The sequence below is a fragment of the Lampetra fluviatilis genome, chromosome 34, assembly GCF_964198595.1.
Source record: "Lampetra fluviatilis chromosome 34, kcLamFluv1.1, whole genome shotgun sequence".
Lineage (NCBI taxonomy): Eukaryota > Metazoa > Chordata > Hyperoartia > Petromyzontiformes > Petromyzontidae > Lampetra > Lampetra fluviatilis.
Window position 1 is genome coordinate 1,301,964 of NC_136308.1, and position 18,352 is coordinate 1,320,315.

Genomic DNA, 18,352 nt, shown 5'->3' on the forward strand with positions numbered 1-18,352 from the left:
GTAATGTGGATGACGCCTTATCATTACAGCTGAGGAAACAAACAAAAATTCACCATAACAGAACAAAGTCAGCTAAACTATGCCACGGACATGTCTGGCGAGGTTTCGTATGCACGGGTCTCAGAAAAAAACTCGGTGTAGTATAGAATAAAATAAAACAAAAATTGCTAAAATTACATGCAAAATGACTGCTATGTTTAAGTCAGACTAAAGTTAAAGCCGCTCATCGCTGCAGGTGACATAATTGAGCTGTTTAAATAGGATAAAGCGCCTGTTTAGATAAAGGAAGATGATGTTCAGAAGTGATGGAAAGCTCCTCTGCAGAATTAAGTTTGGGAAAGTTGTGGAAATGAAAGCGTTGCAGCGTTATCCTGTAGACGATTCATACGACAGAAGCCGGCAAGAGCAAAATGTGGACTGCAACTGTTTTGTCCGTGTGGGATTTGAGTGTTTCCCCCTCAAGCGCGTGGGTTTTCTCTGGGTGCTCCAGTCTCCTCCCACGAGTAAACACTCATTGAATGGCTGATAACACCTCGATATATAGAGGACTGCAGAGCTGGGGGGGGGGGGTGGGTAATTTGGCACCGGCTCACCGCCTGGCTACTCCCCTCTCCCTCCCGTCCATGGTTCCTCGTCGAAATGATTATTGTGGCGTGAGGTGTCACCCTCATCGTCAACAAAGAACCAAATGCCTCGTGGAGGACACTGCGACTTCGCCCGCCTGGGGTTCGATCATCTTCGCCGTGGACTGCGCCCTGCTCGACGGAGTTCCGAAGCGGCCAAAGGCGCCTTCCTGGCTGCAGCAAGTCACGCACAGCTGGGCCCTGACTCGACTACCCGCACTGCAGCCGTGCTGCGAGAAGGCGTCACGTTCGCATTGCTTTTGTGGGATTCTGCCACGCCTTACGCACGTACCCACGTTGAACTTCTTTCACGCCGTGCGTAGCCAACTGCGGCAATCGGAGGTGTAATGCTCAGCACACTGGACTTGCAATCCTCCACAGGTTGGAAATGATGATGTTGCAAGTTGCTAAATGTGTCCTGCGGTTTTAATGGCAACAACCACAGCTTATTGATCCGACAGGTCACGTGTGATGGGGCAAGGCATGGGTGCTCCCAACTCTTCGAAGATCGCTGCCCAAATCTCCTGTAGAAGGGCGTGAGCGTTAGCGAGTTGGTGAGTGGGTTCACAGCAGGCCGCTCCGTGACCTCGGAGGTGTGAGTCCAGCTGCGCATTGAAACACACCGAATATCGAACCAAGTTCAACCACTTTATTTTTTTTTAAACTTTATCATTTTTTTTATCCTTGGCACTTAAAAAGGTAAGTTTAACGAATAAAAATCATAAGACCTTTAAGCTGCGAATTACACGTTACTGTATCAGATACTCCGTTTGGCGTTTTGGTCCAATCTTGATTTTTTATTAAGTCACAGAAAATAAACCGTAAAAGTAAAAAAAACATCGGAATGGATCGACTCATCTCTCCGCAAGCTCGGATCACGTGGTGTGTCACTCCGCCAGAGCTGCGTGAGTGGAGCCTTAGAGCCTCCTCCACTTGATTACACCGTCACATGTAAAAACAAAGGTGTGCCCAAGCATTAATAACTAAGAGCTATCAATGTGTTATTCAGTTCAAAGCAAATGTAAAATGGTACAGCTGATTTCATGTTAAGCTAAAGTACATATGATGCATTCAGGGCTTCTTCTCCAGCTACGAGCATGACAGTTAAATACAAAGCATTGTCACAAATACCAAGCCATTTCGTTTTACTAAGTCATATCTACTACAGTATACAGAAGAAGCAATTTTGTAAAAAAAAAACAAACGAAACAAAAAACGACCTATGCAATGATAACAACAAGAAATAATTAAAACGAAAGTGGAAAACAATTCCAACGGGAACGATAATAGTACATCAAAACACATCTTTTCCATGTATTTCAGTATAATCTCAATACCATGTCGTTAACAGGTTGGTAAGAGGGATATTACATTTACTTCTTGCGATGAAATAAAAACAAAATTATATAGACTACAAAGGAATTCTTTGTAAAGAAGCAGAAAACAGTTTTTGCTTTGAGCAAAACGCCACATCGTTAAGATCACCGACACACAAGTGAAGTGTTCACTGTTTTCAAACATCCACCTCAAAGGCTAACAATATACAAACTAACGTGTATCTGCTAAAATCATGCAAATTTATTTTTACAGCTAAGTGCAAACTGTACTTTATTTCAAAGAGGTTTAATCTAGTTGAGGTATGCATTCTAAAGATGTCACGCTTGTGTGTTATGTTGTCATAATTACACATTAACCTTATTTACAATAATATGCGACTTATATTCGAGCTTTAAGCTATCGCCTACTCGCTAACAGAACACCTGTGTGTGTGTTGTTTGTTTAAAGATATAGGGTCGCATTTGAGTTAATATCACCACACTACGTTATTCACTTCAGAATTTTTTCTGTCGTAAAATTTCCCAAATACTGTAACTGTGACAAGCCACCCTATGCTCTAGAGTAGGTATTATCCTTTGTAAAGCTTTGCTCATTTAGTGCTGAGTCGACGGAGAGCTTGGAGGGCAGTAAATGCATGAACTTCTTTGTAATTATTCTTCGTCCCCACGTCATAAACATCTTCACGGTTTTCCGCTTCCGGCGAAAGCGTTAAACCCGATTTTAAATCCACAACAATCACACAATGTTACATCATGCATGGATATCAGACAAACATTTTTTTTTTCAAAAACGGTTTCCTCAAAATTAAATGTTAAACCGTCAACATCACACGTGCGCTACGGATAACTCGACGCGTACATCTTAGTATCACGATCGATGCTTTTTTGTTTGTTTTAAAAGGTATATTTCTCGGTTTCGACAACGTATCTCGCTTCAATAACTCAACGTCTGTTTAACACGTAGGCTTTCGCGACCAAAAACGTTGATTATGAACTCAACGTCTGTCTGTTTGTTTGTTTTTTGCTCGCAATGTCCGTTTGTCGCCTTCGACCGGGCCCTGAAAAGGAGGTCGCGGGCCTCTGCGTCGACGCAACGCGCTCCGTGAATTGGAACAGAAACGGATCTAGCGGCGTGCTTCGAGCCGCGGAGATTTCATAGCAGAGAATTGAGCGTGGTAGTATGAGGCAGGGATGGCGGGTGGGTGGGTGGGCATGCTAAGTGTCAACATTTACCGCTATTTTTTTAAACGACGGTCGCAGAGAGAAAACTTTGGTTCATTACACTTCGCCTGACGTGAAGGGAATGCTTGCCTTTTGGATGCAATGCATTTTGGTCAACAGAATAGTTTCTTTGCCACCTCCTTAAAAGGGGCCCGCGTCTTGCTATTTGGTTGTTACTTAAAGAAGGTACTGTATATCCGAACCATCTTTGGCAATCTCAGAGATTACACTTGGCAAAAAAGAGCGAGCGAAATAAATATGGATAACAGCAAATGGTGTGTCTTTAAAATACGGGCAAACAGCACAAATGACCGAAGGTGAATCAAAGCCAAATTTCCAAGCATGTGGGCCCTATGCTGCCTGTGGAAAGCATTCAACATGAGTGTATTCAAAAGACAACATTTTATAAATTACCAGCGACTGACTTCTACAGTCAAGACCATTTAAATAGGGGTGCGCAGTGTTAATTCAAACATATATCGACTTAAACGAAAACAACTTAACTGAAACTGTTTAATTTAAGGTCAACCATCACAAAAGGGGGCGTTAATATTTACCATTAAATATTTAATTTAACAGTGAACGTATATATTTAAAAAAATTACAAAACATATTTTTGAAAACAAATCACGTGTCCAGAATTCTGGAGTTAAATACTGTTGTTATTTTTTTGTTTTGTAATTCAAGAGAACGGCTTGAATATTGTTAAATGTCGTCGTTAGTTGTTTAAATATATTTAAATGCGCGTTTGGATCGGTGATTGACATTTAGACGAAAGGAAACCAGGCTTTAAGCTCTCACCATCACCACGAATCCAATCCAACCGTCATAAACACCACACGTGCACAAACATGAGCAAGCGACAGCACCTGGCGACATGACACAGAGTGAAAAGAGTGTACTTGAGGTCTGTTGATAATTAGAGGGATTGTAGTTGGGATACATTTTTTGGTCTCTAGGAAGCATTGGCAATCAGGTAGCGATTTTATTAGTAGCAAGTAACTGTAGAGGTCTGTTGAGTGTAACACAAGTGCTTTAATTTGACATACCAGTGACACAATGTATACCTGTATTTATATTATTATTTAATAAGACCATCCTCCACTTAACTCTATCTCCTTTCCCATTGGGTTCAAACTTAGCTAAAAAAAAACCCAAGAAATTATTTTAGCATTGCCAATTCATCTTTCTCTCCTTTATGATCATGCCACCTTGCTCCGTGAAATTCCTAACACCTTGCGATATTTTTTAACGGAAACAAAAAATCAGTTTTCAAATCCCTCTTGTACGGCGAGCAAGGAGACGAAGACGATGGCAGTGCACAGGCGGCGAGAGAGAAACACGCTTGAGGGATCGTTGAGCGCTTTCGACATTTCGAACGCGACGTTTGCCACCGCGCGGTAAATCCCCGCAAGACCGAGTCTCGTGTGTTTGTTTCGTTTTGCTCTGCTACGCGACGTGCGTATTCTTCTCAGCGCCGTCCGTTCCAGAAGCGGGCGACACACTCCGGCGAGCACATCCACAAACGCGCGGTCGCTGGACGCCAATCCTCGTGTTTCTCTGTCGTGTCTTGTCGTGGCGGGGTCAGTGTCAAAGGTGGCCAAGGCCCCCCCCCCCCTCACTCCCCCCCCTCTCTCTCTGCAATCCTACAGAGACGTCCGTGAAGCAATTTGGTAGACGTGCCACTCACAGGGCAGGTAGACGGTGTAAGATAAAGCATTTTGTTTTTTGAGCATTTTGGAACGCCGCGGTAAACCTTTGGTTTGCACCGGTAACAAAAGAAATGAGGACTTTTGTATTTTTCTAACATCGGAGGTGAGCAGAGGTAAAGCGGCACTTAAGAGATCGGGTTATGCAGACAGACTACACACCGCAGCTTGTGCAGAGGGCTTTTTCGGCGTAGCGTTACAGTTGAGTTGCCCAGTCGCCACTACCACTCATCCTCCTCATATTCATTTGAGTGGCTCCCCTGTGTATTGTGAAGCCGCACGTTTCACTGCCAGTGTGCCACACACACACCAAGCCAGAGCCAGGATGTCAACACTTCACCAGCTGGGCAATGCACCTACCCCAACGCAAACTTGGCACGTTAAAACATTTATACACGACAATTAATTTTTAGTTTTTTCGAAAGTGTGTGTGTTTTTTTTTGTAAAGAAAATGCAAAAGTAAAAACGACAAATAACATTAATAACCGTATTCTACAACTGCACGTTTAGTCAATGCGCGCACCACGCGTGCGTCGTGAGTCGGTGTCAACTTTTCGAGAGCAACTTCAGCTTGACCAGTTCCGTGTAAAATTGGCGGCACGGTTTAACCGGCCGGCAGGTTGGCCCCCAGCCGGTACGGCTCCCAACACGGCGAAGGAGAGTTGCGCTCCGGTAAGTGCTACAGCCGGTGTTTAAAACGAGGAGGTGACGCCGGATGCCTTTGGACCGTAAACAAGACGGCCGCAGAATGTACACTTCACGTCGAGTTAATACTGGCAATGTCGTTTTTGATTAAAACCCTCCTCAGGTTGGGTTAAACGCCCGCTCCGTTCGTGCGTTTGTCTTCGATGCTGGCTTCCCGTCCGCAGGGGCGCAAAGCAAAATGGAAGATTTCACAGTCTCGTGGAGTTTTGAATGCAGCATCGACCGAGAAGAAGATGCTCTTCACGCCGTCGCTGACGCCGCCGCCACCGTTGTTGCACCACCGCCGTTGTGACCACGGCGATGTCAAACCACCTCACAATGTTCACGTGGGACCATCCGATCCTTTACAAAAGACATCATCGGCGTGCAGGGTGCGTACGCTGCTCACGGCAGTTTGTCACTTGTTTTCATACGTCACGTATTCTGACTTCTTGTTGTTCTCGTCGTTTTTCGGTCCAGAAAAGCAAGCACTGCCGCCACCTTGCGTAGTAAGCGCGGTGGGCGGCGGTGGAGGTGGTGGTGGTTGGCCTTTTGAGGATCGCGTCGCTGGGGAAGGGGGGGGGCGAGAACGCACGAGCAACGAGCAACGCGCCGCCCTTCCGCCCGTCCGCCGTTCTCCGAGCCGGCGGACGTGGACGCGTGCCCCCTCACGCCGTCGCCGAGTCGGCGCCGGCGGCCCCCCTCTCACTCCAGCTCGTCGTTCATCAGCGGCTCCTCCTCCTCCGTGTCCTTGTCATCCTCCAGCTCGGGGCTGTGCGGGGCCGACGCCATCAGGGAAATGGGGACGTTGTTGTCGTCCATCTCCAGCGGCTCCTCCTTCACGTGGAAGGGATGTCTGTGGTCGGAGGGGCGCGGCATGCGGCCCGGAGGGAGCGAGGGACGGAGAGAGATGGAGATGTGCGTAGACAGAGGTAGCCAGCCAGATGGAAGAGAAAGAGGAAGAAGTCGATGTAAAGATGGAGAGAGCGTCGGCAGAAAGTAACAGAAGGAAACACGTGGAGAGGCAGAGAGAGACGGCGAGAGAGACGGAGACACGGCGTGAGGCAGAGAGATGAGGAAGTCATAGAGATATGGAGGAAGATACCGTGAGAGAGACAGAGACAAAGGAGACAGACAGAGGTACAGAGAGAGAGACAGAGTGAGACGAAGGAACATTAAATACAACGTGGTAAATATGCACTGCTCAGTCAGCCAAACAACACGGGCTGGGAATAAATCGGTGGGGTTTGTGAATCGAGGAGAGATAGAACCACGTGGTATCTGTCCAGCACACCCGAGCAGGGCTGTTAGGGAACCAGTAGAGGAGATATCGTTTAATTTTTGGCAACAATTATCAGACTAAAATAAACATTTGCCAACACAACAAGCAAGCCCAAAATATTTCACGTGGCCTCTATTAATAATTTGTCTTGAAGACGAGTTAAAAGGTGGCCACTGCTTTTGCAAGGTCGTTCACATTCAGTAATACCACTGTTGCAGTAAAAATGTCTTGGCCACGTGGTAATGTGGAATTGTGCGAACATTTTTGGCAGTGGTCTGCTGCTTTTGTGTACAGTCACAGATATGACGTTAGCAGACATCACCTATGTAACGTTACCAATGCATACGCATTATAAAGTGTATACACCTGTACATATATATGAATAGACACATACCTACTATAATCACCCAGGAATGTCTGTCCTTAACGCTCGTGACGTCACTACACATCGACCAGCCCCCCTAATTAATATTCATGAGCAGGTGACGTCCTCCAAATTGACACCCCCGCAGCCCTCATTAATAATCATGAGCGGGTGACGTCACTCAATATGGAGTACTCCCCACCCCTCACTAATAATCATGCGCAAGTGACGTCACTCCACGTCGACCAGCCCCCCTCAATAATCAAGAACAGGTTACGTCCTCCACATGGACCCCTCCTCATTAATAATCATGAGCAGTTGACGTCACTCCACATGGAGCACCCTCCCCACCATTAATATTCATGAGCAGGTGACGTCACTCCACACCGAACAGCCCCCCTCATTAATACTCATTAACAGGTGACGTCCTCCAAATGGACACCCCCCCGCCATTGATAATAATTAGCGGCTGACGTCACTCGTCATGGGGGGGCGAGGCGCCTCCTCCCCCCTCCTCGGCGTCAACTTACAACCCTCACTACAAAGGCAGAACCCTCACGTCACGTGATCTCCCTACCGCTATTGAGACATGGAAGTAAAAAGGACGTCATGATGAACAAGGGATTATAACCTTAACATGAAAAAGGTCTGTGTCACCGCGCCCTTACAAATTGCACACGAATTGATGCAATGCATATCACGTCGCGGTCTGCTTTTCGCTTGCAAGTTTCAGATTTACTGCGAGACACCCGTCCTTGAATGGGCAAAAGGCGAGTCCATATATAAAAGACAAAGATCCCCCGTGTAGTCTTAACAGACTGTTGGGGCAAGTGCTGTTAGCGAGCACCTATAAATGCCAGCCTGGCACACGAGAGAATGGGTGACCAGCGCCACGCCTGGCTGCCCTTGACTGGTTAAAAAAATCATCACTGGTGTTGACCGTGAGCAGGAATTGAAGTCGGGTCACCAGGTTCGTAACGCAGTGCGATAACCACGAGACGACACCACCACTCCCCATACACACATGCCCACACGCGCATACGCACATGGCCACAAGCTTCAAATAAAGAACATATTTCGAATTTTGAGATGTTTAAGGACATTTTCAAATGTACTTTCTGATCGTTGCCATCTCAAATTTTGCGTTAAGGCCCTATTTCTGATTATTTTTTTATTTCCGTAATCTGAAATGAGGGCACCCATCCATAACCCTCACATACATCTGTATGTACAGTATGACAAGCGATGAATCTATTTCGATACAATTCCTGTTTATATATTAACCCTGATACTGTATATATAAAATAATAAGTGCAATGATATTGGAGGTCACTTTCCCGAAATGTAAATCGGCGCGTGTGTGACTGCGCATGCATTTAATATTCAGTCCCCTCGTAAATACGCACACACAAACACGCATATCAATAAACAAGCCAGGCCATACGCTCCCTACATTTATGAATCTTGTCTTCGCCCATGAATTTAGCAAAGGGATCCACGCGGAGCCGCGAGTGTGTGCCCGTCATCGGAGAGTAACTGCAGCGCTTAGCAGCACGCGATCAGTAGTTTATCTATCTTTCTGTACACAGTATAATCTATCTGTCTGGCGGTCTCTAATCTACCTATGTATGCACTCTGTGTCTATCATAAGTCTACCCCTCGGTCAATCTGAGTGCCGTATGGGGCAATTTGAACAATGCACAGGCAAGGGTCTGTTTTGTAACAAACAAGTACTTCTCTGCTCACGCGTCTCGATCGAGGATGTGTTTGTGTTGGGATTCTGTCACGATGTAAATGGTCAGCCCATTGGACTTGCAATCCGCAGGTCACCGGGTTCAACCCCCATAGGCGGTGTTTAAAACAACAATGGTGCAAGTTGCTGGAAGCCCTCCGCCTCTTGTCCACCCAGCAGTGTCAATGGGTTCAACCGCTGCTCATTGATTGGCACCACGCATGTGTGGCTGGAATGGAAGAGTAGGCCAAAGTACAATCGAGAGGGGGGCTCTCTTGAGCTTCCTGCGGTGCAGGCAACTTCCGCCAGCCAGTGGCGTGAGCAAGCAATTGCAGGGATGCACCTTTGTCCATAAGACGTCATCAGCGTAAGGGCCGCCACACATTTGAAACCGTTGTGGGTTTGACAGCAGCACGATGATGATGGTGATGGGGAGTGTTGTCACTCTGTGTGTATTGTCGGGGGCCGCACGTCAGGGGCCGCGCTAAAGGCCACCAGTGGCCACCAGTGGCCCGTGGGGGCCTTGCGAAGATTCACAGTATCTAGATTCACAGATTCACAGCATCTAAATTCACAGCTTCACAGAATCTAGAACAAGCTGTAGTTGTTGGGAGTGGGGGTGTGTGGTGGCGGGTTTGCCTCCCCCCCTCTCCTCCCCGCCCGCTCATTGACATACAATACGGGCGTAAACAAGACGAGCGCAGATTAGCGCGGCCGCCCCGCGCGATGAAATATTGACGGCGGCGATAAATAACGGAAGGCGAGCGGGCGTCGAGGCCAATCACGCCGGCTCGGTGGTGGGGTGTGGGTGGTCGGTGCGGGCGGCACAGCGGCAAACAGGCGCGCCACCGAGCGGAGCGACGTCGTCTCGGGAGACGGCGTCGCGTGCGACACGGCGAGCGACTGACGGGAGCTGACGGAGCCCGCGGGGGCCGGGGTTTGGTTCACGTCGGGGTTGGGAACGGCGGGTCAAGCGGCGGTCGCATTGGCCCCAACGGCGCCTCTGGTGAGCGCCGCTCGGTGCCCGCTGCGGCCGCACGATGGACGAACGTCGCTGCCACTGCCGCGTTGCAGGGGCGCACGGACGTCGCCCGAGTCGTTTCGAACGACCGCCGCAGCGTTAAGGGCGGCGATTTTTGTTTAGTCGTCCGAATTAAATCGTGGTGCGGTGGTGGCTAAGCACGTGGTCCTGTGATCCAGCACTACGGAGGCAGTGAGGGTTGGCGGATCGCGCAAACGTCGTGGAGAAATTCCCTTCCCGTGGATGCATTCTCCTGGCTTGCTTGCCAGGAGAATGCGGCAAAAATGTGGACTCCACTTGGTTCTGTTTGTATGGGATTGAGTCCCCCCCCCCCCTCTCGCATGCGTGGGATTTCTCCAAAGTGCTCCGGTTTCCTCTGGCATGTAAACACTCATTCAATGGCCCGTAACATCTCAATATTTAGAGACGTGCAGAACTTGGAAAGGGAATTTGGTGCCAGGTCATTGCGTGGCCTTTGCAGATTGTCTGTGGTTCCTCCTTGCACCTGAGTCTCTCTTTGAGAGTGAGCAAATTCCGTGCTGCTCACTACAAGTTGAAATTATTATAAAAGGGTATCGGTACAGCCCTGTGATTGCGTGCTCATGCCACTGCCGACAGAAGGGGCATAGTCCCACTAGTGGGTATTTCTGGCCTACTCTTCTACATAAGTTGTACAGGACTGCGGTGAAATATACGATGTATTTTTGCAAGCGAGAGCTGACTTTATTTGAAAATAAAATCTCACAGTGCTCTATTACGGAACGCCTTCTAGCAGGAGTGGCTACATTGCCATTATTTTTGCTGATTTCGGAGATGCGCAACAATTATCGTACTAGGAAATGTCAAAGCATCACAGCCGGTGTTACAACAGCAGTAGCTACAGCAGCAGAAACTACAGCATCCACAGCTACAGCAACAGCCGCATCTGCAGCTGCAGCAGCCGCAGATGCAGGAGCACAGCTGCAATAGCTACAGCAGCTGCTGCAGCAGGTACAGCCGCAGTAGCCGCAGCTGCGTCTGGACGCTGTTGTGTAGCCCCGCACTGCGGTCCACCCTCTGCTGCCGCTGTCGTGCAAATTAACTGACACTTTCTCGTATTTTAAATGCATGAAATTAAATTATTTAAACTTGCCATACAAATTATTTAGACATGATGTATAATGTACGTTCAAACCAATTTGCATATCCCTCTGCCCGCACTCCAAATACACAATATTTTAGCGTTGCAACAAAACAGCATGTGTGTGTGTGTACTTGGGGAGCGGTGGCGCAGTGGTTAGTGCACTGCACTACAGACCCAGCGACCCGAGCTCTCACTCACGACCGACAAGTGACGAATATTTGCAACGTTCCTGGTCCTCCGCTAGGTCTACGCAGCCTTAAAAATGGGTAGCTGGTGTGGTGTGTAAACATTACCACTGAGGAGACAAAGGCGGCCGGGCGTGGTGCTGGCCACCCACACCCTCTCGCGTGCCGGCCTTCACCGGTGCTGCTACTCGCTAACACAGCACTTGTCTCAAAAGTTTGATCGTACCACCTCTCACAGAAGGGGCACAGAGAACCCCGTGGGTGGCCTTCATAGGAAGATGGCGAGGTTTCATTTTCAAATAAAGCGAAATTAGACGGTGCATTTCACCATCAATTGTAGAACGTATGTAGAAGGGAAGGCCAAGCATATCGACTAGTGGGAGCTCGAGCAAGCAACCACAGAGACAACCCATTCCCTGTGTGTGACTTGTGAGGCAAGTGCTGTTAGCGAGCACCTATTACGCACAGCGCCGTCATCAGAGTTTCGTGTCACGGCGCTTGGTACAAATTGGTGGCCTTGGCTTCCACCCCCCCGCCGATAATGGACGACGTCACAACACTTAGTCCTCCTCATTTTAGTCTGAGTTAACCTAAAAGAGGTTCAGAAGCCAATTGCCAGAGTGGATGTTGTGCGTTATGGCAAGGACATGGACGCGGTTGCCTGGACCGGTATGCCACCGCTCGCTACGGATGTACTCTGGTCAATACCACACCTGGCTGCCACTGCCTTCACACCGTGCCAATGGTTACACACCGTGCCAGATTTAAGAATGGTTCGACCTTGGGGTGGCCCAGAGCCTGATCAGATATTCGCCACGGATTATTTGAACCCGTCGGAGGGAATGGAACGTGGGTCGCTGGGTTCGTAGCACAGAGGGCTGACCACACTCCACTGCAAATAAAAACACGCGCACACCTTTACACATCGACATCGCCCACACAAGCGTTAACATCGACGCAACTGCAGGTTTTTAATTCCTGCATTATTTTAACAAGCAGCGTAGCTTCTCTTTCCAGCTCTAAAGCATGACAGCGACTGGCAGCCTACACACACACGCTCTCTCCTTAGCCTTGCTCGCTGCGTCCCAACAGAATACCTGCTTGAGTATTCAATAATGGAGCACAACACATGCTGCTTAAGTGCCGCCAACAAGTCGTAACTAATCAGGGCAGGCTGGCATGATGGAGGGCGCGAGCCGCAACGCCCTCATCAGCATGCGGCGCCTGTCCGCCGCTCCTCTTTTCAAGACGACAACCCGAGGAGAGAATCTTCCTCCATTAATCAACTTCAGGCCGGGGACAACGGTGATGCATGCTGCTTTCGCTGGGGATTAACGACCGCCTCGACTTTCCCTTTCTTAAATCCCCCCCCACTCATCCACCCTTCGACACACCGAATGGGGGGGGGGGGCACGTCGGGCCGTCGACGCGGCTGGGGGGAGTTTGCCGGTGACAGGGATGACAACAACAACGACGACGTGCCGGCGTGTAAACACGTGCCCCCCCGCGCGCCGCTCGGCGTATTAGCCCGGCCCGACGGGAGCGACGTGAGGCGGCGGGGCGATGCGAGTGGGGGGGGGGTGGGGGGCAGTCAAGGGGGGAGGGGAGTCAAGGGGGGAGGGGGGGAGTCAAGGGGAGTGGGGGGGGGGAGTCAAAGGGGGAGGGGGGGGAGTCAAGGGGGGGGGTGGGGGGGAATCAGGGGGGGGGAGTCAAGTGGGGAGGGGGGAGTCAAGGGGGGGAGTGAGGGGAGTCACGGGGGGGAGGGGGGGAGTCAAGAGGGGAGGGGGGGAGTCAAGGGGGGAGGGGGGGGAGTCAAGGGGGGAGGGGGGGAGTCAAGGGGGGGGGGTGGGGGGGAGTCAGTGGGGGGGAGTCAAGGGGGGAGGGGGGGGAGTCAAGGGGGGAGGGGGGGAGTCAAGGGGGGAGGGGGGGGGAGTCAAGGGGGGATGGGGGGAGTCAAGGGGGGGGGGGGTGGGGGGGAGTCAGTGGGGGGGAGTCAAGGGGGGAGGGGGGAGTCAAGGGGGGAGGGGGGAAGTCAAGGGGGGGGGTGGGGGGGAGTCAGTGGGGGGGAGTCAAGAGGGGAGGGGGGGTCAAGGGGGGAGGGGGGGGAGTCAAGGGGGGGGGTGGGGGGGAGTCAGTGGGGAGGTAGTCAAGGGGGGTGGGGGGAGTCAAGGGGGGGAGTGGGGGGAGTCAAGAGGGGAGGGGGGGTCAAGGGGGGGGGGGTGGGGTGGAGTCAGTGGGGGGTAGTCAAGAGGGGAGGGGGGTCAAGGGGGGAGGGGTGGGAGTCAAGGGGGGAGGGGTGTCAAGGGGGGAGGGGGGAGTCAACGGGGGAGAATGGGAGTCAAGGGGCCACGTTTCCAATGGGCTCAACATAGACACGGTTTATAACAATAGTGATGATTGCCTTTATCGATACTATCTTCAACAGGTAATGAGTATTCCGGAATCTGCTCACCTACAGTGCATACTCGTAAACACAATATCAGAGCAACCACAATCGTCGCTTCTTTATCCAGGCAACTGTCGTCTGAACCTCAATCCTCTTTTGCAACAGGGCCCTGCTATGGCGCCTTTGGCCAATTCCCCTTACATTTGAGGACAGACATTTCTTTATATTTTGGCTTCATCTGAAGGCCTGCACATTACAGCGCACTACCGTGAAATATTCACTAAGCGTAATATTAAGAGCCCTATTAGGCAGCACACTGAGTGGCAAACGGTTTATTCCCAGCGACAGAATTATTATGATGATGATGGTGATTACGGGGAGGAGGGAGGCTGCGTCGTGTTGCAAGGGCGCTGTCAGCGCGCGCGTTGCTCCCGTGTCAAACAGATGCCTCGCCTCGGCTCCCCCCCCCCCAGCAGCACCCCGGGGGGGGGGGGTGGCAAGGCGCCACGCGGCCCAAAGAGCCCTCCGGTGCAAAGGGGGCCGTCCATAAATGACGTCACGCGATTTTGGACGATTTTTTACCCGATTTTTGACCCCCCCCCCCTATCGTCACACGGCGTCACAAAAAGTCAGACCCCCCCTCAAATATGACGTCACAAAGCTCTGACCCCCTCCCCCTCAAAAAAATAAAACATGCTTCAAATCGCTTTAAACTATTGTCATTGTAGTGCGTATTTAATTGTAGGAGGAAACATTTATTAAAAAGTATATTTAATTAAGTAGAACGTGTTGTCTATATTTATTTAAAGTTGCGCATTTTGATGTGACGTCACATTTCTCATCCCCCCGACCTCCCCCCCCCTAGGTGCGTGACGTAATTTATGGACGGCCCCTAAGAGCTCGCGACTTCGCCTCTCATTCGCGAAGTTCACGAGCCAATAACAGTTGCACAGCACGAGTTAATGGACAGTTCGAATTATATCTGTTGATTATGAGTTGTGTTATTTATTCGAATGTGTTCCTGCGAATGCAGCTCAGTTCGTAGCAAAGCAGCCCTTCCTAGTTGGACATTTGCAAGTTACAATCCTGTCCAGTGTCACTTTCACATCGTCGTTAAACTGAGTAATACAAAGGTGCAGTGCTGCAATTTCTTGCTCATGCCACTGCTGGCTGAGGGAGGCTATAGAACGCCCCTCGAGAGGGTGTTTGGCCTCCTCTTCTTCCACGCTGGTCAGACGTCTTTGCAAGAGGCGGGAGAGTATCCACACTTTACCCCACCGCGCGCCAGCGGCCAATCGACGACCTGTGGTGATGCACCCATTGCCACTGTTGGTGTGCACAGAGTTGGGCGAGATTTTAGAAACTTGCCCAACTGCCACGCCGGCAGATCGAGCAGATGACCTCTGGATTTCAGGTCCAGTGTGCCGTTACCCATTTCACCGTGGCAACATCTGTAACGTGCGTTTAGATGAGATTGTTTAGAGTATTTGGCTCAGAGGTCGCAACCGGGTACCCGATACCCGTACCCTACCCGATACCCGGCTACCCGTACCCGGCTGGGTACGGGTACGGGTACTCGTTTGCGACCCTGGTATGGCCGGGTACGGGTAGGCCGTGAGTCACTGGTGAGTCACCGTTTGTCACTCATTTCTGGTAGGGTACGGGTACGGGTAGGGAACGGGAACCCGTACCTGGCCGGATACGGGTACCCATTTGCGACCCTGGTGCGGCCGGGTACGGGTACGGGTAAGGAATCAAACCCCGTTTGCGACCTCTGATTTGGCTGCTGTACATTTCCGCATGATAAGCCACTTCGTTGTGCTATCGTTTGTGGCCAGGTCGCTTCTGAAAAATAAGCGAATAGCGCGGTGGGACTTACCTGGTAAAATAAAAAAAAATAGTTTAGTTTTATTTGTAAATTTTTTTAAAAGTGATTTGCTCGCCTTTCCTATACTTTGCACTCCTATCGTGTTTTTGTTTTGTTGTCGTAACGTCCTGACCCTGTGCCCCTACTGGGCAACTGTGACAGAGAGCTTTATAGCTCATCGGATTCACCCAGTAAAAATAAATATTCAGATTCTGATCTCCACTCTGGCTTCAGACCACAAATGGAGGCAAACATTGCCCCACGCTCATCTGAATGCGGAGACACTTTGACTGATTACATCAAGATACAAGATACAATAACCTTTTAATCAATCTATGTAAGAACCCACTGACATTACCTATCAGCACTGTATATGTACGTTATATTACACTGTATATGTACATACATTATATTACAATGTATATGTACATACATAATATTACACTTTATTTGTAACTAGTTCATTAAGCCTGTGTTCGCCAGGCAAAAGTTTTAACTAAATATAATAATTAACTTGATATGATTTTTTTTACAATTTTTATCTACGACATAAAAAATTAGATTTTTCTGCAAAGAAAAAAAATTGTTGAAGACTTGATTCAACTTGTTATATTTAAAGGCGTGCCCATCATAAACTGCTCGATTTAAAGATTAAGTTATCTTTTATTATAAAGAACAAAAAATAAAGAACTTAATATTCTATGAGGGGAAGCTCCTATCTTTGATCGTTTTCTAATTATTCAGATTTGAACACCATAAAATGCGTATTTTTTCGTTCAAAACCGCTTAAATCCGAAATATCTCAAAAACAATAAAGGATGAAACAACGGCTCTCGCTTTAATTGTATTTGCCGTTTAACGCTCTGTCAAAGGAAACAAAATGCAATTTGAAATTTTGAACGGTTTATGAATGACACGCATAAATATGTTCACGGGCACTTTAAATCGATATTTGGGGGGCTTAAAATGAAAAATGACGGATTTTCAGATTTGTCCTGATGTTTGTGTCATTAAAGCTACCTATGTACCAAATTGCAGCTTTCTATCTTGTCAGTAAGTGCCTTAAGAGATTTTTGAGACATACAGATTAAGGTCTTAATATAGATTGTCAGGGGTTCCTTTTCAAATCGGGATTTTGGCAGTCGCAGGCACACATCTATTTACTTTCAATTAGCAGTAGCATTACATAACAGTTTCGTAGTGAAAATAAAAGATACCAGTAATAACGATAGTGCTGTGAAGCTCATTAAGTTAGAATGAGCTTTGGGCCTTTAAACATGTAAATTGTGGCCATCTGCTTGCATCTGTGTGGGCTGTTGGAACATCTCGGTACTAAAGCTGTCCGGTCGAGTGAGACAAACAAAGACCTCACAATAACAATAACAACAACAACAACAACCCCGTTGCAAAATGGTAAAATGACAACAACCGAACGAACCATCTATTTGCGGCAACATTTCACAACCGAACATCCCTTGGGCTAATGCAGCGAAACCAACGATGAAAAGGGATATGCAGTGAATAACGAAAGACACTTGAAGATTCAAATCCAATGCACGCGTGAATAATTAATGCGTTATAAAACAATGGTCAGGAGCTCCATCGTTTTAATTGTGCCTCATATTTATCGCTCGTTCCCACAATTTGCTCTAAATAAAGTTGAGTGTGTGAATTTAAATGAACGTCTTAAAACACGCTCCTATTTAATTACTCATCAAACTATAAATTACACGAAAGATAAAATCCTCAGTTTTAACCGTCACTAATAGTCGGTTATTTCAGGCCATTATAGTGGCAATTCTGTGCAAGAATGTGCGTATTCGTTTAACGTTAAATGATCGCTGTAAGATTTCTTGGTGGAAAAAAAGTTCAATCGTGCGCGTGTTACGCAAATGTGTAAATGTGATAACTAAGTTAATGTTCACACCTACAATGGGACAATGTGGAACATTTTAAGCACTGTAAGTCTAATAGGTACGCAATTAAATCGAGGTTACCAAAAGGATATCCTCCAATTCTTAAACACCAAACGTGGTCTGTGACAACGGTGAAACGCAAAAAGTGAAACATCCCTGACGCGTCTCTGCTGGCCCCCCTGCGCCCAGAGATGGCCACAGGGAGGCGAGCGCTGCTGGAGGCGAACATCGCCACCAGCAGCGACGTGCATGTGAAGCAGCAGAGCAGAAGTGTACGCATGTGTGTTGAACTTCTTTCGCACCGTACGTAGCCAACCGTGATGATCGGAGGTGCGGGGGAAGGACAACAAACTCGACACCAAGATCAGTTTTAAAGAAATTAGTTTCCCATCTTGATTTAAGACGACGTAGCTCCAGTGGCTTCCTGATATGAAAGCGAGCGATGCAGTGGCCGTCTTTGTTCGATCAAATATAAAGAGGGTCACACATATAACGGAACAGGCATGAGGTTGTGGGACAGAGTGTGAGTGTTTGATTTGCAGTGGCAGCGCTTAGACAAAAAAGCAAAGCAAGAGAATTGGATCCCAGGCAACTCAAGAGACCCGGGAATTTAATATAACAATCACAATGAGATCTCCATCATCCCTATCACGTCTCCATCTCTCTCTCTTCTCTCATCTAACTTTGTTTACATCTCTTATCTCGCCACTGCTATTTATCTCCCTTCCCCATCTCTTGTCACTTCACGAGAGTTTATACATTAAAAGCCCCCCCCTCCCTCCCCAACCCCACCCCCCTTCTGCTCAAGAGCCCTCAATAGACCAGCATCACCACTGCTGATCGCTCGTCCCCCCACTCCCGCCTAACACTCTGCAACCCCCCCCCCACTCCTCCTCCCTAAT

At 48.6% G+C, this 18,352-nt stretch overlaps 1 protein-coding gene across 1 annotated transcript in view; it reads right to left on the minus strand.

Annotated features, from left to right (window-relative positions):
• Positions 1-4,807: 4,807 nt before the first annotated feature.
• LOC144944273 (forkhead box protein P1-like) overlaps positions 4,808-18,352 on the minus strand; it is a 345,410-nt gene continuing 331,865 nt past the window's right edge. Inside the window, exon 21 of the mRNA XM_078872291.1 lies at positions 4,808-6,430. Coding sequence (XP_078728417.1) covers positions 6,280-6,430 — 151 coding nt within the window. The 3' untranslated portion in view covers positions 4,808-6,279. The remainder of the gene's footprint in view (positions 6,431-18,352) is intronic.